This window comes from Macaca mulatta, chromosome 2 (assembly GCF_049350105.2).
Source record: "Macaca mulatta isolate MMU2019108-1 chromosome 2, T2T-MMU8v2.0, whole genome shotgun sequence".
In the NCBI taxonomy this organism is placed as follows: Eukaryota; Metazoa; Chordata; class Mammalia; order Primates; family Cercopithecidae; genus Macaca; species Macaca mulatta.
Genome location: NC_133407.1, coordinates 100,884,989 through 100,898,013, shown reverse-complemented (window position 1 = coordinate 100,898,013; position 13,025 = coordinate 100,884,989). Strand labels below are relative to the sequence as shown.

The 13,025-nt window shown below is 48.7% G+C and overlaps 1 protein-coding gene across 13 annotated transcripts in view; it reads left to right on the top strand.

Moving 5' to 3' along the window:
- SCN5A (sodium voltage-gated channel alpha subunit 5) overlaps positions 1-13,025 on the top strand; it is a 102,512-nt gene that overhangs the window by 42,721 nt on the left and 46,766 nt on the right. For all 13 annotated transcript variants that reach the window (XM_015131332.3, XM_077992187.1, XM_015131334.3 and 10 more), the window contains exons 9-14: positions 517-658; positions 1,176-1,373; positions 2,342-2,521; positions 3,168-3,539; positions 8,017-8,149; positions 9,099-9,337. In XM_015131332.3, coding sequence (XP_014986818.2) covers positions 517-658; positions 1,176-1,373; positions 2,342-2,521; positions 3,168-3,539; positions 8,017-8,149; positions 9,099-9,337 — 1,264 coding nt within the window. The remainder of the gene's footprint in view (positions 1-516; positions 659-1,175; positions 1,374-2,341; positions 2,522-3,167; positions 3,540-8,016; positions 8,150-9,098; positions 9,338-13,025) is intronic.

The window sequence follows — 13,025 nt, the reverse complement described above, 5'->3', positions numbered from 1 at the left end:
GGGCTCCTGACATGGCCAAGCCCCAACCCATCCCCTCCAGAATCATTTCTCAACCCCATGGCCCTGCCTTTGCCCTGGGCTCATCCCGTTCAGCTCAGCCGAGGCTCATTGCTCTCCCCAACCCTGCTCTTCCCCATGCCCGTGCTGTACTCAACTCCTCATGGGGTAGACAGGCAGAGGAAGAGACATGAGCCAGGCTTGCATGCTTCCTCTCTGTGAGGAGAGGCAACTTAATAGTAGCTGGGGATGGTATGTCATATGGGCAGAAGGGAGCTTGATTTAGGCCTAGCAGAGTACAGATAGGTAAAGAGGAAGATAGTGTCCCAGTGGGAGGCATGCACGAACAAAGTCACGGAGGCAGGATCCAGCCATGTGGCACTAGGCTTGTGAAGCTCAGCTTCACAGAGCAGTGGGGCATACACTGGGTTGCCCAGGGCGACAAGTCCAGCCCAGCAAGGGTCTCAAGGGCAGCAGACCCCTGACAGCATGGAACAAAGTCTCTGTGTGTGGCTGCAGGACATGTCCCGAGGGCTACCGGTGCCTAAAGGCAGGCGAGAACCCTGACCACGGCTACACCAGCTTCGATTCCTTTGCCTGGGCCTTTCTTGCACTCTTCCGCCTGATGACGCAGGACTGCTGGGAGCGCCTCTATCAGCAGGTGTGTGTGCCCACAGAGGGACAGCAACTGTGGGCTCAGGGTCCAGGCTACACGAGTGACTAGCCAGAAGCGGCCCCAGCAGCCTCCCCACTGGTGAGAGCTTTGGAGGGGACAGGGGACAAGGACCTTTGCTTCTGAGGGAGAAGGGATCCGCAAGCAAAGGAACTTTCTTTTTGCTGGTGATGAAGCACCAGTCCCTTCATATAGGATGCTGTCTGCTCTGTGAGTGGGACACTCTTTCTCCCTGTAGGATGGAATATTCTCCCTCTGTGGGCACAGCATGCCCTGAGTTGGGTGAGACATTCTGCCTCCCTCCTTGGGTGGGACACAGCCCCACTGTGTGCAGGTCATTCTCTGCAGGTCAGTACATGTCCCTCTCTATAGGTGGGACATCTCTACCCTCCTCCCTAGGCTATGGCTATTTGAACGCCTGGTACAACTAGACCAGGTGACTTGGAAATGCCATAACCCAGTAGGGGCCCCAGTGAGGGTGACCTCTGCCCCCTTGCTCCCCCAGACCCTCAGGTCTGCAGGGAAGATCTACATGATCTTCTTCATGCTTGTCATCTTCCTGGGGTCCTTCTACCTGGTGAACCTGATCCTGGCCGTGGTCGCCATGGCCTATGAGGAGCAAAACCAAGCCACCATCGCTGAGACCGAGGAGAAGGAAAAGCGCTTCCAGGAGGCCATGGAAATGCTCAAGAAAGAACACGAGGTGGGTGAGCAGTGCCACCAAGGAGCCTCTAAGCCCTCACCTGACTGTGGGTGCTTATAGGTGGGGTATATGCTGGGTAAAGCTGGTGCCTGCAGGCATGGTGCAGTCCCTGCTGGGTAAAGGTATTTTCTGTGAATGTGGTATCTGCTGAGTAAAAATTTGGAACCTGCTGGGTTAAGACATGCCTGTTAGTGAGGAGCCTACCAGGTAAAAGTGACATCTGCTGGGTAAGGTGGGTCCTATGAGTGGGGCTTGTGCTGGGTAAACTTGTTCCTATGGTCATCCTGTCTTCCAGATGAAAGTGGCGCCAGCTGGGTAAAAATGGTGCCTGCTGGGTGGTAGCTCCTGGGTGAAGATGGTCTCGGTGAGCACAGTGCATGCTGGATAAGAGATCCGTGTGTCCATGCACATAGTTTATTCCGGTCAAGGGATGCCTTCTGGTGGGGTAGTGAAGAAGGTCCAGTGTCAGAGAACAGAGCTGTCTCAGAAAATAAGCACTGACAATGCTGCCCTAGCCATCCCCAGTCCCCCACATGGTGGAGCCTGGAGGCTGGCTATAGAGTGAGCTATTAGAAGCCAGGCTGTGGGCACCCACTTGTTCTTCTCACTGCCCCATGCCACATCTTCCAGTACACTTTTGGCCAGCTAAACCTTCTAGGAGAGCCTCTGCCCTCTGGTTCTGCCACTTCTCTGCTCATCCACACCCACCTCCCACCTGTTCCACACACTCCCCTCTTCCAAGACTGCCCACTTTAGCCACTCCTATTTTCCTTCCTGGATCTTGATCTTTCCCAGAATATTGTGGGGCTGTCTGAGTTTATCTCCATGATGTCCTCATTTTGGAGTAGGTGTGCAAGTCCACTTACTGATAGAGAAATCCAAGTCACTGAGAGTTGCCTGGCCTGCCTGAGCCTGAGGCTGCACAAAGTCTCAATGATGGAAACATCCCTTCCTCCACTCTTTTCCAGGCCCTCACCATCAGGGGTGTGGATACCGTGTCCCGTAGCTCCTTGGAGATGTCCCCTTTGGCCCCAGTAAACAGCCATGAGAGAAGAAGCAAGAGGAGAAAACGGATGTCTTCAGGAACTGAGGAGTGTGGGGAGGACAGGCTCCCCAAGTCTGACTCAGAAGATGGTCCCAGAGCAATGGTAATCCCAGCTGTGGTTCTAGCTTTTCCAGGGTGGGTCTGGCATGAAACGCCCATCATGCTAGGCCCCTGTACAGTCACAGCCCCCGCGGTTGCTCCTCTCTGCCCTTCCTGTTTCCCATGGCCTTCCTTAGAGTAGGGGAGCTCTGGGCAGAGGGACAGGCTAGTTTTGGGTGTTGTGATATCCCCAACCTGAGGCCAGTATCCCAGCACTGGAGCTGGGGCCGGGGGATGAGGCCCCATGGTATGGGTTGGTAGGAGTTCAAGGACATGCCCATAAGAGTGAGGAGCCATTCCGAGTGCCCCAGGTCCTGCTCAGACCGGGCCTGTCTGCAACACCAGGAGCCTTCCTGCCTCCTTCTCCCTTACCCAACCTGAGCTCTAACTCCAAGCCCAGTTAAGTTTCAGGCTCCCAGCTCCAGAGACATAGATTTGAGGGGAGTAGAGATCCCAGAAGATACAGGATTATCTCTAACCCCACATCCCCTTTTCCAAGTACCCCTGGCCCAATGCTTTTTTTCCTGTGTGGCAAAAAAAAAGCCCTCAATGCTCCGAGAAGTTTGGCTGAGGCCAATGGCACAAAAGACAGGCTGGGAGCACATGAAGAGCACATGTCATGTTCGTGTCCCCTCTCCTCGTGCCCTTAGAATCATCTCAGCCTCACCCACGGCCTCAGCAGGACTTCTGTGAGGCCACGTTCCAGCCGCGGGAGCATTTTCACCTTTCGCCGGCGAGACCTGGGTTCCGAAACAGATTTTGCAGATGATGAAAACAGCACAGCGGGGGACAGCGAGAGCCACCACACATCACTGCTGGTGCCCTGGCCCCTGCGCCGGACCAGTGCCCAGGGACAGCCCAGTCCTGGAACTTCGACTCCTGGCCACGCCCTCAATGGCAAAAAGAACAGCACAGTGGACTGCAATGGAGTGGTCTCCTTACTGGGGGCAGGTGACCCAGAGGCCACATCCCCAGGGAGCCACCTCCTCCGCCCTGTGATGCTAGAGCACCCACCAGACACGGTGAGCCAGCCCCGAGATGCAGGCACCAGGGCAGTTCTGGTCTCTCAAACCGATCACCAGTGCCAAGTCCAAAAATACTCACCAAATATTTGTTGAGCACCTATTATGTGCTGGGCTCTAGGTGCATAAACTTACAAAAAAAATCTCTGCCCTCATAGAGCATCCATGCTAATGGGGACAGACAAGACAAAAATCAAAAGGTAGCCAGGTGCGATGGGGCATGCCTGTAATCCCAGCACTTTGGGAGGCCAAGGTGGGGAGATCATGTGAGATCAGGAGTTCAAGACCAGCCTGGCCAACATGGTAAAACCCCATCTATACCAAAAATACAAAAATTAGCTGGGCGTGGAGGTGCATGCCTGAATCCCAGCTACTTGGGAGGCTGAGACAGGAGAATCACTTGAACTCAGGAGGCAGAGGTTGCAGTGAGCTGAGATCACTCCATTGCACTTCAGCCTGGGCAACTCCATCTCAAAAAAAAAAAAATCAAAAAAGAAAAAATGTCTATATTGTGTGTGGTGGGGATAAAGAAGGATAATAGTTAAATATGTCACAGCTAGTAACGCTGCCATGACCATCATCTGGGGAAGCCTGTTCCGGGCACAAGGAACAGCAAGTGCGGAGGCCCTGAGGCAGAATCTGCCTGGCCTGTTGGAGTAGATGCCATGAGGTCAGTGTGGCTGGAACAGAGGGAGCGACGGCGAGAGAAGTTGCAGTGACTGTTCCAAAGGTGATAGGAAGGGACTGGCCAGATTGTGAAAGGCCAATCAGAACTTTGGTCACTTAGTCAATCCTATGACAGACTCATGGCTGCCCAATCAGCCATCAGGTGTCCTTGAGGACCCTGGGCCCCCAACACAATGACCAGAGCAGCCCACCCAGGAAAAAGCTGAACATCTGGCTCAGCCCCCGAGGCCTGCAGGGTACACTTGGAGAGGAAGGTAGAACGGATGGGAGGCTTGACCAGGAAGGTGGAGGGTGGCCTGAAGATGCAGGGCTCCCAGCCGCATGGCTTATTTCATGCCACTCAGACTCTTGCTCAATCTGTGGAACATGGTACAGGTTAATTAATCTCTTTGTGCCTCAATTTCCTCATCTGTAAAGTGAAAATTATACGCCAGCAAGTTGTGGTGAGGACTGAAAGAGTGCAACTAGGTCCAGTGTTGAGACCCGGACTTGCCTGGTGTTGGAGTCATCAGTATTATCTGTTACCGGTATTAGTGAGCAGGAAGGAGTGAGGTTCCTGGGGCACACTGCAGAATGCCCAGGGTCCCACACTCCTCTGGAGCACAGTGTGAAGGGAGGAAACTGGGCACCCCTGGGGGCAGACCACAGCTTTAGGTAAAGCTGGGGAGGCCCTGGCCCATCTGAAGGGTGGGGTGTCTAGCTTCCAGGAACACTAAACCAGGCAGGTTCAGCCCTGGAGCTTCAGCCTCATGGAATCAGGTCAGCAGCTGCGAGCGCTAATAGAATTTCCTAATCTCGTTAAGGAGAAAATCATCTCATTGTACTGCACATGTCGGGAGGAATCCAAGTTCAAGCACTTCATTACCAGGAATTCTGACTTCACCCATTCTCACTTCTGTGGGGCCCATTTGTAACCTTAAAGGGATTAGCAGGCCAAGACAGGGTCATTTGCAAAGTTAAAGGAATTAGCGAACCAAGATGGAGACATTTGAAGAGTCAAAGAGATTAGCAGGCTGCAGGCCCTGGGAATGCCTTCTGTGCTTTCACTGGGTCCCCAGTGACACATTCCTGCCCACTTCTAGTCTGAAAACAGAGCACAGTGTTGGGCACACTGTGGATGCCTAATCAACAAGGATGGGGAGGAAGGGCCAGCCCAGCAGACAGCTCACGTTCAGTTTATCCAGATTGGGAGGTAGGGACTGAAGACTTACTTTGCCCTCTGCTTGTAAGAGACTGCCTGGTTCCAAAAGTCTAGATGTAGGTGGGAGACGCACACTGAATATCCATTCCTTTTCTCCCCCTGCATGTTAAATCTTCATCCTCATTTCCTGTGGCCACCTAGCAAGTTAGGAACAGAGCTGGAACTCTAACCCAAGCCTTCTGATTGATTCCCAAGAATTTATCCATCTAATATTTATCTAGTGCCAGCCTGCCATGTGGAGTGCCAGGCAGTGTTGAGACTCCAGGGTTATATCAGCAAACAAAGAAGGCAAGATCACTGTCCTCTTGGAGTTTATACCATAGTTAGGAAAACAGTAAACTAATCAATATTTTCAGGTAGCAATAAGTCATGTGATAGCAAGTTGCTAAGGGGAGGGATGAGGGTGAGGGCTATTAGAATACTTGGGAAAGGCCTTCCCAAGGAGGTAACATTAAAATTGACAGGCAAATGATTTTAGGGAGCCAGCCCTAAAGATGCAGAGGAATAGCATTCAGGTAGAGGGAATAGCAAGTGCAAAGCCCCTGAGGAGGACACATCCAAGGGATGAGAGTGACTAACAGGGCCAGGTGTGGTGAAACATTAAAATGAGTTTCATGAGTTAGGATTTGGACTGTGCAGGACCTTCTAGACCATAGAAAAGTTTGGATATACTGTGTGAGTAAGATGGGGAGGAGTAGGATGGGAGGAGTTGTTGAACAGAGGAATGACATTATCTGATTCACTTTTTAAAGGAATCCCTTTCTACTATGCAGAGAATAGAGGGACGAGAAGAAGGAAAGAAGCCAGTTAGGAGGCTGTTGTAGTGGTTTTGGGAAAGGGATGATGACCACCTGGACTAGGATGGTGTATTAGTCAGCTACTGTCATAATAATGCCATGTAGCAAACTACCCCAGAAGTCAGTATCTAGCAACAAGCCTTTATTCTCATGCTCACTTATCTGCAGGTTGACTACAGTGTGGCCCATGTAGGTTAGGCTTAGCTGGGAAGCCCTGCTCCAGACTGCACACTGGCTGGGCTGGGCTCCATGCTGTGGGTTAGGCTCAGGGCTGCTGCACGTCTTTGTTCTGAGGCCCAGGCTGAAAGGGTGACAGCTACCTGGGGAAGCTCTTTTCATGGAGAATTCCTGGAGCACAAGAGCAAGATAAACAGCACTAGCCCAGTTGAGGTTTCTGTTCACAGCGTGTCCACTAACATTCTGTTGTCCAAAGAAAGCCATTCATGCCCAGGGCAGGGAAGTTTAATTCACCCTCAGTGGGAGGGGAAAGAGAGTGCATTTGTGCCAAGTGATAACCAAACTATGATAGATGGCAAAGAAGGAGGGGAGAAGTTGGAAAACTTTAAAACTTGCTTGTGAGTTAAGCTGGCCAAATTCATGGTTGCGTTGGACCTAGGGTAGTACCGTTGCACCAGCCACCTCAGCCCTCTCAGGTGCCTCCACTTGAATACTTCCATGACTGGGAGTTCACTACCTCCCTAGGCAACATTTCAGAGCAGTCCTACCAATGGCCGGGATGTCCTTAACTTGAGCCCAGATCTATTTGGTACCCACCCTATGCCCTGCTTCTTCTGCCCTGGGTAGTCTAGGCCCATCTTCCCTCTGCCCTGCGAAGATTACAGAGTCTTGCTATTGCATGCTGAACAGCTCAGCGCCTGGGCTGTGGTCATGCAGGGCCCTGCTGAAGTGAAGGCTTTGTTGGCCCTCCTTCTCCCTCTCCCCTCCCCAACAATCCCATTCCCCAGATATGTCCACTTTAATCATTTGGTATGCATTTTCCAGATCTTTTTCTTGTTTTTTCATCAAACTGTTTGCCTTGGAGATGTCCCCATGGGAGCATACAAAGAACTGCCTCATTCTCTTTGTTGTCTATCAGAGCCCAGATTTGGATTGTGTCTATAATTGATTTGAATATGGTTGCTATTGATTGGTTGTTTTGTTCTTATGGTATTAGGAACAGTGCTGCAATGAACATCATTTATGTGTATTTCTGATGCATATATGTAATTATTTATGAAGTTAGATTACCAGATGAGGACTTGGAGGGCCAATTTAAAGTTTTCTTGGTAAATCCAGCCTAACTGCCCCCACAAAAGACACAGCCTCCCACCAGCCACGTGTAAGCATTGTACTTTATCCTTCTATTAGCATTATCTTAGAGCATGTTAGATTTTTTTTTCAGCTTCTTTATGCTCTTGACGCTAGGAAGCTTGTGGTCAATTAAGACTCCCAGATCATTTTTGCATGTACTAATGTGTATGACAGCATCAGGCTCAGGGAGGACCTGTGATATATGTAGCTTCCTGAACACACTCAGGAATCACTGCTGATGAGAGGCAGTGAAGAAGAAACGAGAATGAAGGAGACAGTGATTGGCAGGAGGGGTGGAGGGAGTTCTTAACTGCGAGGGAGTTGGGAACAGAGAAGCCCAGCATCCAGTGTCCCATCAAGACCTTCATCTTGATGGCATCCCCAGCCTGAGTCTGGACTGGCCACCCCAGCTCCAGCAGGACTAGAGCTAGAGTCAGGACCCCTTTCCCCAGGCTGACGCAAATCTCCTGATTGCACTCAGACCACACCATCGGAGGAGCCAGGCGGGCCCCAGATGCTGACCCCCCAGGGTCCATGTATAGATGGCTTCGAGGAGCCAGGAGCACGGCAGCGGGCTCTCAGCGCAGTCAGTGTCCTCACCAGCGCACTGGAAGGTCAGCACCCCCAGGTCATTTAAATACTCCCTACCTCTGCTGCAGGCACCCTTACCTTCATCCCAGCCTGATCCAGGCATCCCCCATTTGTCTTGGCCTGCTTTGGACATCCCCACACTGTCCCAGCCTTCTCTGTTCTGTGGAGCCTTGCCTGTCCTTCCGTCCCTTCTCATCTGTTTCAGCTTGTTCTCTCCTGGGCATCACTATGTCTGTGTTTCTCCCAAACACTCCCACATCTGGCCTGTCCCAGATGCTTATCAGTCTCATTCCATCGTCTCCAAACCATAACCATGTCTGTCTAGGACCATCCTGTCCTGAGCACACCCGTATCTGTTCTAGCTATTCCCATATCTACTTCAGGCTATTCCAGGCATCCCACATCTTTCCCAGCCACTCCTGCCCTAGGCAACTCCACATCCCTTCCAGTCTGAATTTGGCACCCCCATCCTGATCTTGTTCCCTCCTATCTCAGATGTATTCTCATCATTTCCAGCCTGTCCTCGGCATCCCCTCTCCCATTTGTCCTGACACATCCCAGATGTCCACATCTGTCCCTACCCATTCTGTCCCAGGTGTCCTTGTGTCCGAACTTGCCTGTCCCCATTACTGTTTCATCATTTTCAGCCTGTCCTCCCCTGAGTGTCCCCAGGTCTATGTGGGACTGTTGTCTTAAGCAGTTGTACGTTTGTCCTAATAATCTCTCCTGTCCCCATTTTCCCCGCCTCCATCTTTGTTTCCTGTCCCTATGGCCCTCTTCTCTCATATTTCCAGACTAAGGAGCCAAGACACAAGCCACCCATTCCCTCGGCCTTTGCTGCCCCCACTGTCCCACTGTCATGTAGCAGCCCTGTCATCTCCCAAAGCAAGTCATAAATCTTTTCTGGAAGGTATTCCAGATACCTATGGCTCAGTCAACAGAATCAAACTAACTCACTGGCTGTCCCCTCAGAGTTAGAGGAGTCTCGCCGCAAGTGTCCACCATGCTGGAACCGCCTCGCCCAGCGCTACCTGATCTGGGAGTGCTGCCCACTGTGGATGTCCATCAAGCAGGGAGTGAAGTTGGTGGTCATGGACCCGTTTGCTGACCTCACCATCACTATGTGCATCGTGCTCAACACACTCTTCATGGCGCTGGAGCACTACAACATGACAAGTGAATTCGAGGAGATGCTGCAGGTCGGAAACCTGGTAAGAGCCACCTGCAGCTGGCTATCAAATGGGCATCCTGGCAGGAGGGAACCTCGGGCAGCTGGCACAGCCTTCATGGGTAAGGGAGAAGGGATCCTGCACACAGAAGGATCTTTTGAGGGTGGGAATCATCATAGAATTCATCTTGGAGGAGGGAGGGAATCTCAAGGTCGGCTTCTAAGGAGCTGAGAAATGTAGATTTGGAGTGGGAGGGTGGAGTGAAAAGTTTATGCAGATGTTCACAGTCTAGAAAACAAAAGTGAGCTGGGGGTAAACCTGAAATGTGTGGAGACTTGAGATTTTGTAATTTGTAGATGGAGGAGAGTGTGTGCAGGAGGTAGTTCTCTTATGGACCGAGCTTGCATCAGTGTTGTTGGATGGGGGAAATTGTGGATGAATGGTTGGATAGAAGGAGGGAAAGATGGAGGGATGGGTGGGTGGATGGGTGGATGGATGGATGGATGGATGGATGGATGGATGGATGGATGGATGGGTGGATGGATAGCTGGGTGTAGTAAGTAAATCAGGCAGAGCCAGATTTGAATTCTGACTCAGCTCTTACTAACTAGCTGATCTCAAGCAATTTACTCAGTAATTGGCCCAATAAATATTTGTTGAATTCAATAAATGGGAAATTAGTATGACAATATCAACCTCATAGGAAGGTAATGAGGATTGAATAAGATAATATCTATAATCTGCTTGGCTCATAGATTGATAAGCAGTAAGCACTCAAAACAAATGATAGCTGTGCTATTGTTGTTGTTGTTAGATTGCTCCTGGAAGTCAGAATGTCTGGGTTCTAATTCTGATTTTTTTTTTCTTGATACTAAATCAAGTCCTGCCTCTTTATTATATGGATAGGGAAACCGAGGCCCAGAGACCGGAGGGATGACATGGCAGGGGCAGAGATGGGCATCTCTCAACTCCCAGGACAGGTCCATATTGGATCAGTCCAGGTAAACAGAGTCAGCTCATCTTTAGAGGATCCCAGGGCAGAGTTGCCATGAGCCCACTGGCCTCAAAAAGGAGCTTCTGAGATCACCACTGAGGTTGGTGTGAGGATGGTAGGGGGACTTCTGGCCCCATTTGATCTAAGCTTGCTCTTACTGCAGACCCAGCCTGTCTCAGGCCCAGCTGTTCAAGTGACCCCCACAGGCAGGTAGGTCTCTCACACTGTGGGGTATGAGGATTTTCTTTTCTTCTTACTTTCCAAACCCAGGACTCTAGATAGTTCTCTGCAGGGCCTATTGAGATTTTTTTCACCAATTTGAGTCCACTTGCTGTAATTTTACTTTTCTTTCCTTCTATGTGCAAACAGAAGGGAAAGCTACATCTCAGTGGGTAGAAGTCTCATGGCACTGTTGGGAATGTTGGGTGGTCTTCAGATGGTAGTTATGCAGGGTTTCAGTTGAGTGTGGTTTATCGGGTTGTGACCATTGGGTTGGACTGAGCAGCAAGTTAGGTGTGATGAACAGCACTGGTGGCTTCACTGGGTCAGCAAGTTGTGGCTAAACTGCAGTTGTATTAAACTTGTCATTAAATTATAGATAACAGGCGGTGTAGTTGGGTTATAGCTATATTTTGTTCTGTTTGAATAGCTTTATTGCTAGTATGTAAGATTTTGATTTTATTGCATTTAATATATTCTAGGTAGTTTAAATATTAAGTGTTAAGAAATAATACCATAAAAATAAGCATGAGTAAATAATCAGCTTAGGAAAAGCCTTTCTAAGCATGTGTCTGAAGACAAATTCCATAAAGGAGAAGATTGATAGATTTAACTAACTTTTTAGCCCATCACACAAATAAAGATAAAAGGCAAATGAAACTTCTGTTTCCAGCAATATTATGGACAAGAAAATCTGAAAAGTCTCCTATTAATAAACAATTTAAAATACAGCAAACAGTCTTTGAATTATGTAGCTAAGTGCATGAGAAAGTATAGTAGTTCCTCCTATCCACAATTCTGCTTTCCATGGTTTCAGTTACCCATGGTCACCCATGATGTGAAAATATTAAATAGAAAATTCCAGAAATAAACAATTTATTAGTTTTAAATGGCACACCGTTTTGAGTATTACAATGAAATCTCACACTGTCTTGCTCCATTCTGCTCGGGGACATGAATTGTCCCTTTGTTCAGTGTATCGTGCTCTATATGCAACCTATCCATTAGTCATTTACTAGCGATCTCTGTTATCAGATAGACTGTTGTGGTATCACAGTGTTTGTGTTCAAGTAACCCTTATTGTACTTAATTGTTATTCTCCAAAGCAGAAGAGTAATGATGCTGGCAATACAGATGTGCCAAAGAGAAGCCAAATATATAACAAAGAGAAGTTGTTCATCTCTTATTGTGCCCAATTTATAAATCAAACTTTATCAGAGGTATGTAGATTTATGAAAAGGCATAGTATATATAGGGTTCAGTAATATCCATGGTTTCAGGCACTCACTAGGAGCCTTGTTGGAATGTATTCCCCATAGATAAGAGGGGGCTACTGTAACGGAAACCCGAAGTGCCAAAAACAAAAAGAAGCTTAAAAACCATAGCAGTAAACTTGTGAAATGGCTCTGTAGCTGCCGTGGGTAGGGTGGGGAGGTGTTGATTTGCATAATCTGGAGGCTTGGATTTTAATGAGCATGTAGAGACAAGACACTCAACCTTGGGACAGTGTGAGTAGGGGTCGAAACTGAGTAGCCCCATAAGAATATGACCATACATTCAGAAAAATGGTGATCCAGAAAAAACCTACACACAAACCCTGGGAAATGATAAAGAAGCCCTGTCTTAGCCAGGGCTGGAAAGGAAAAAAGTAACCCCTGAAAGGCTGTGACTATGGATTTGGCCTCATACAGATTTGGGGTTCATATTTACACCTGAGTAGTCCTGGAACCTACATCTAAAAAATTAACATAGAAAGTGATCCTAGAATAATGTCTTGGGGCCCCTAAAAGGGAACAAAACTTCTCTGGAAGGACACACCTTTAGCCCAGGTCAAACTGGATTTCCCAAATTATAAAACACAGAAGGAAATATTCCACCATGAGGAAGAGTCAGCAGACACACACACGGACAGACACAATCAGGCTATCCCCTTTAAAATGTCACATAGTAGAATTGCTTGATAGAGATTATAAAAATGTTCATAATTGGCCAGGTGCGGTATTTCACACCTGTAATTCCAGCACTTTGGGAGGCCGAGGCGGGCAGATTGCTTGAGCTCAGGAATTCGAGACCAGCCTGGACAACATGGCAAGACCCTGTCTCTACTACAAATACACAAAAATAGCCAGGTATGGTGGTGTGCACCTGTGGTCCTAGCTACTTGGGAGGCTGAGGTGGGAGGATCACTTGGACCCCCCAGTGGGGCCGAGATTACAGTGAGCTGAGATCATATCACTTCACTCCAGTCTTGGTGACAGGACGAGACTCTGCTCAAAAAAAAAAAAAAAAAAAAAGTTCATAATAACCAGAGACATAAAATAAGAGATTAAAAACATAAGAAAATAATACAGCTTTGAAAAGGAACCAAATAAAATCTCCATAAATGAAAAATATAGCCATTGAGATTAAAATTTCAATGTACACATCAAATAGTATATTAATACAGTTGGGGAGATAATTAAATGATTGTAAATTTAGATCTAATACAGTTGCCCAGAATGTAATATAGAGAGATGA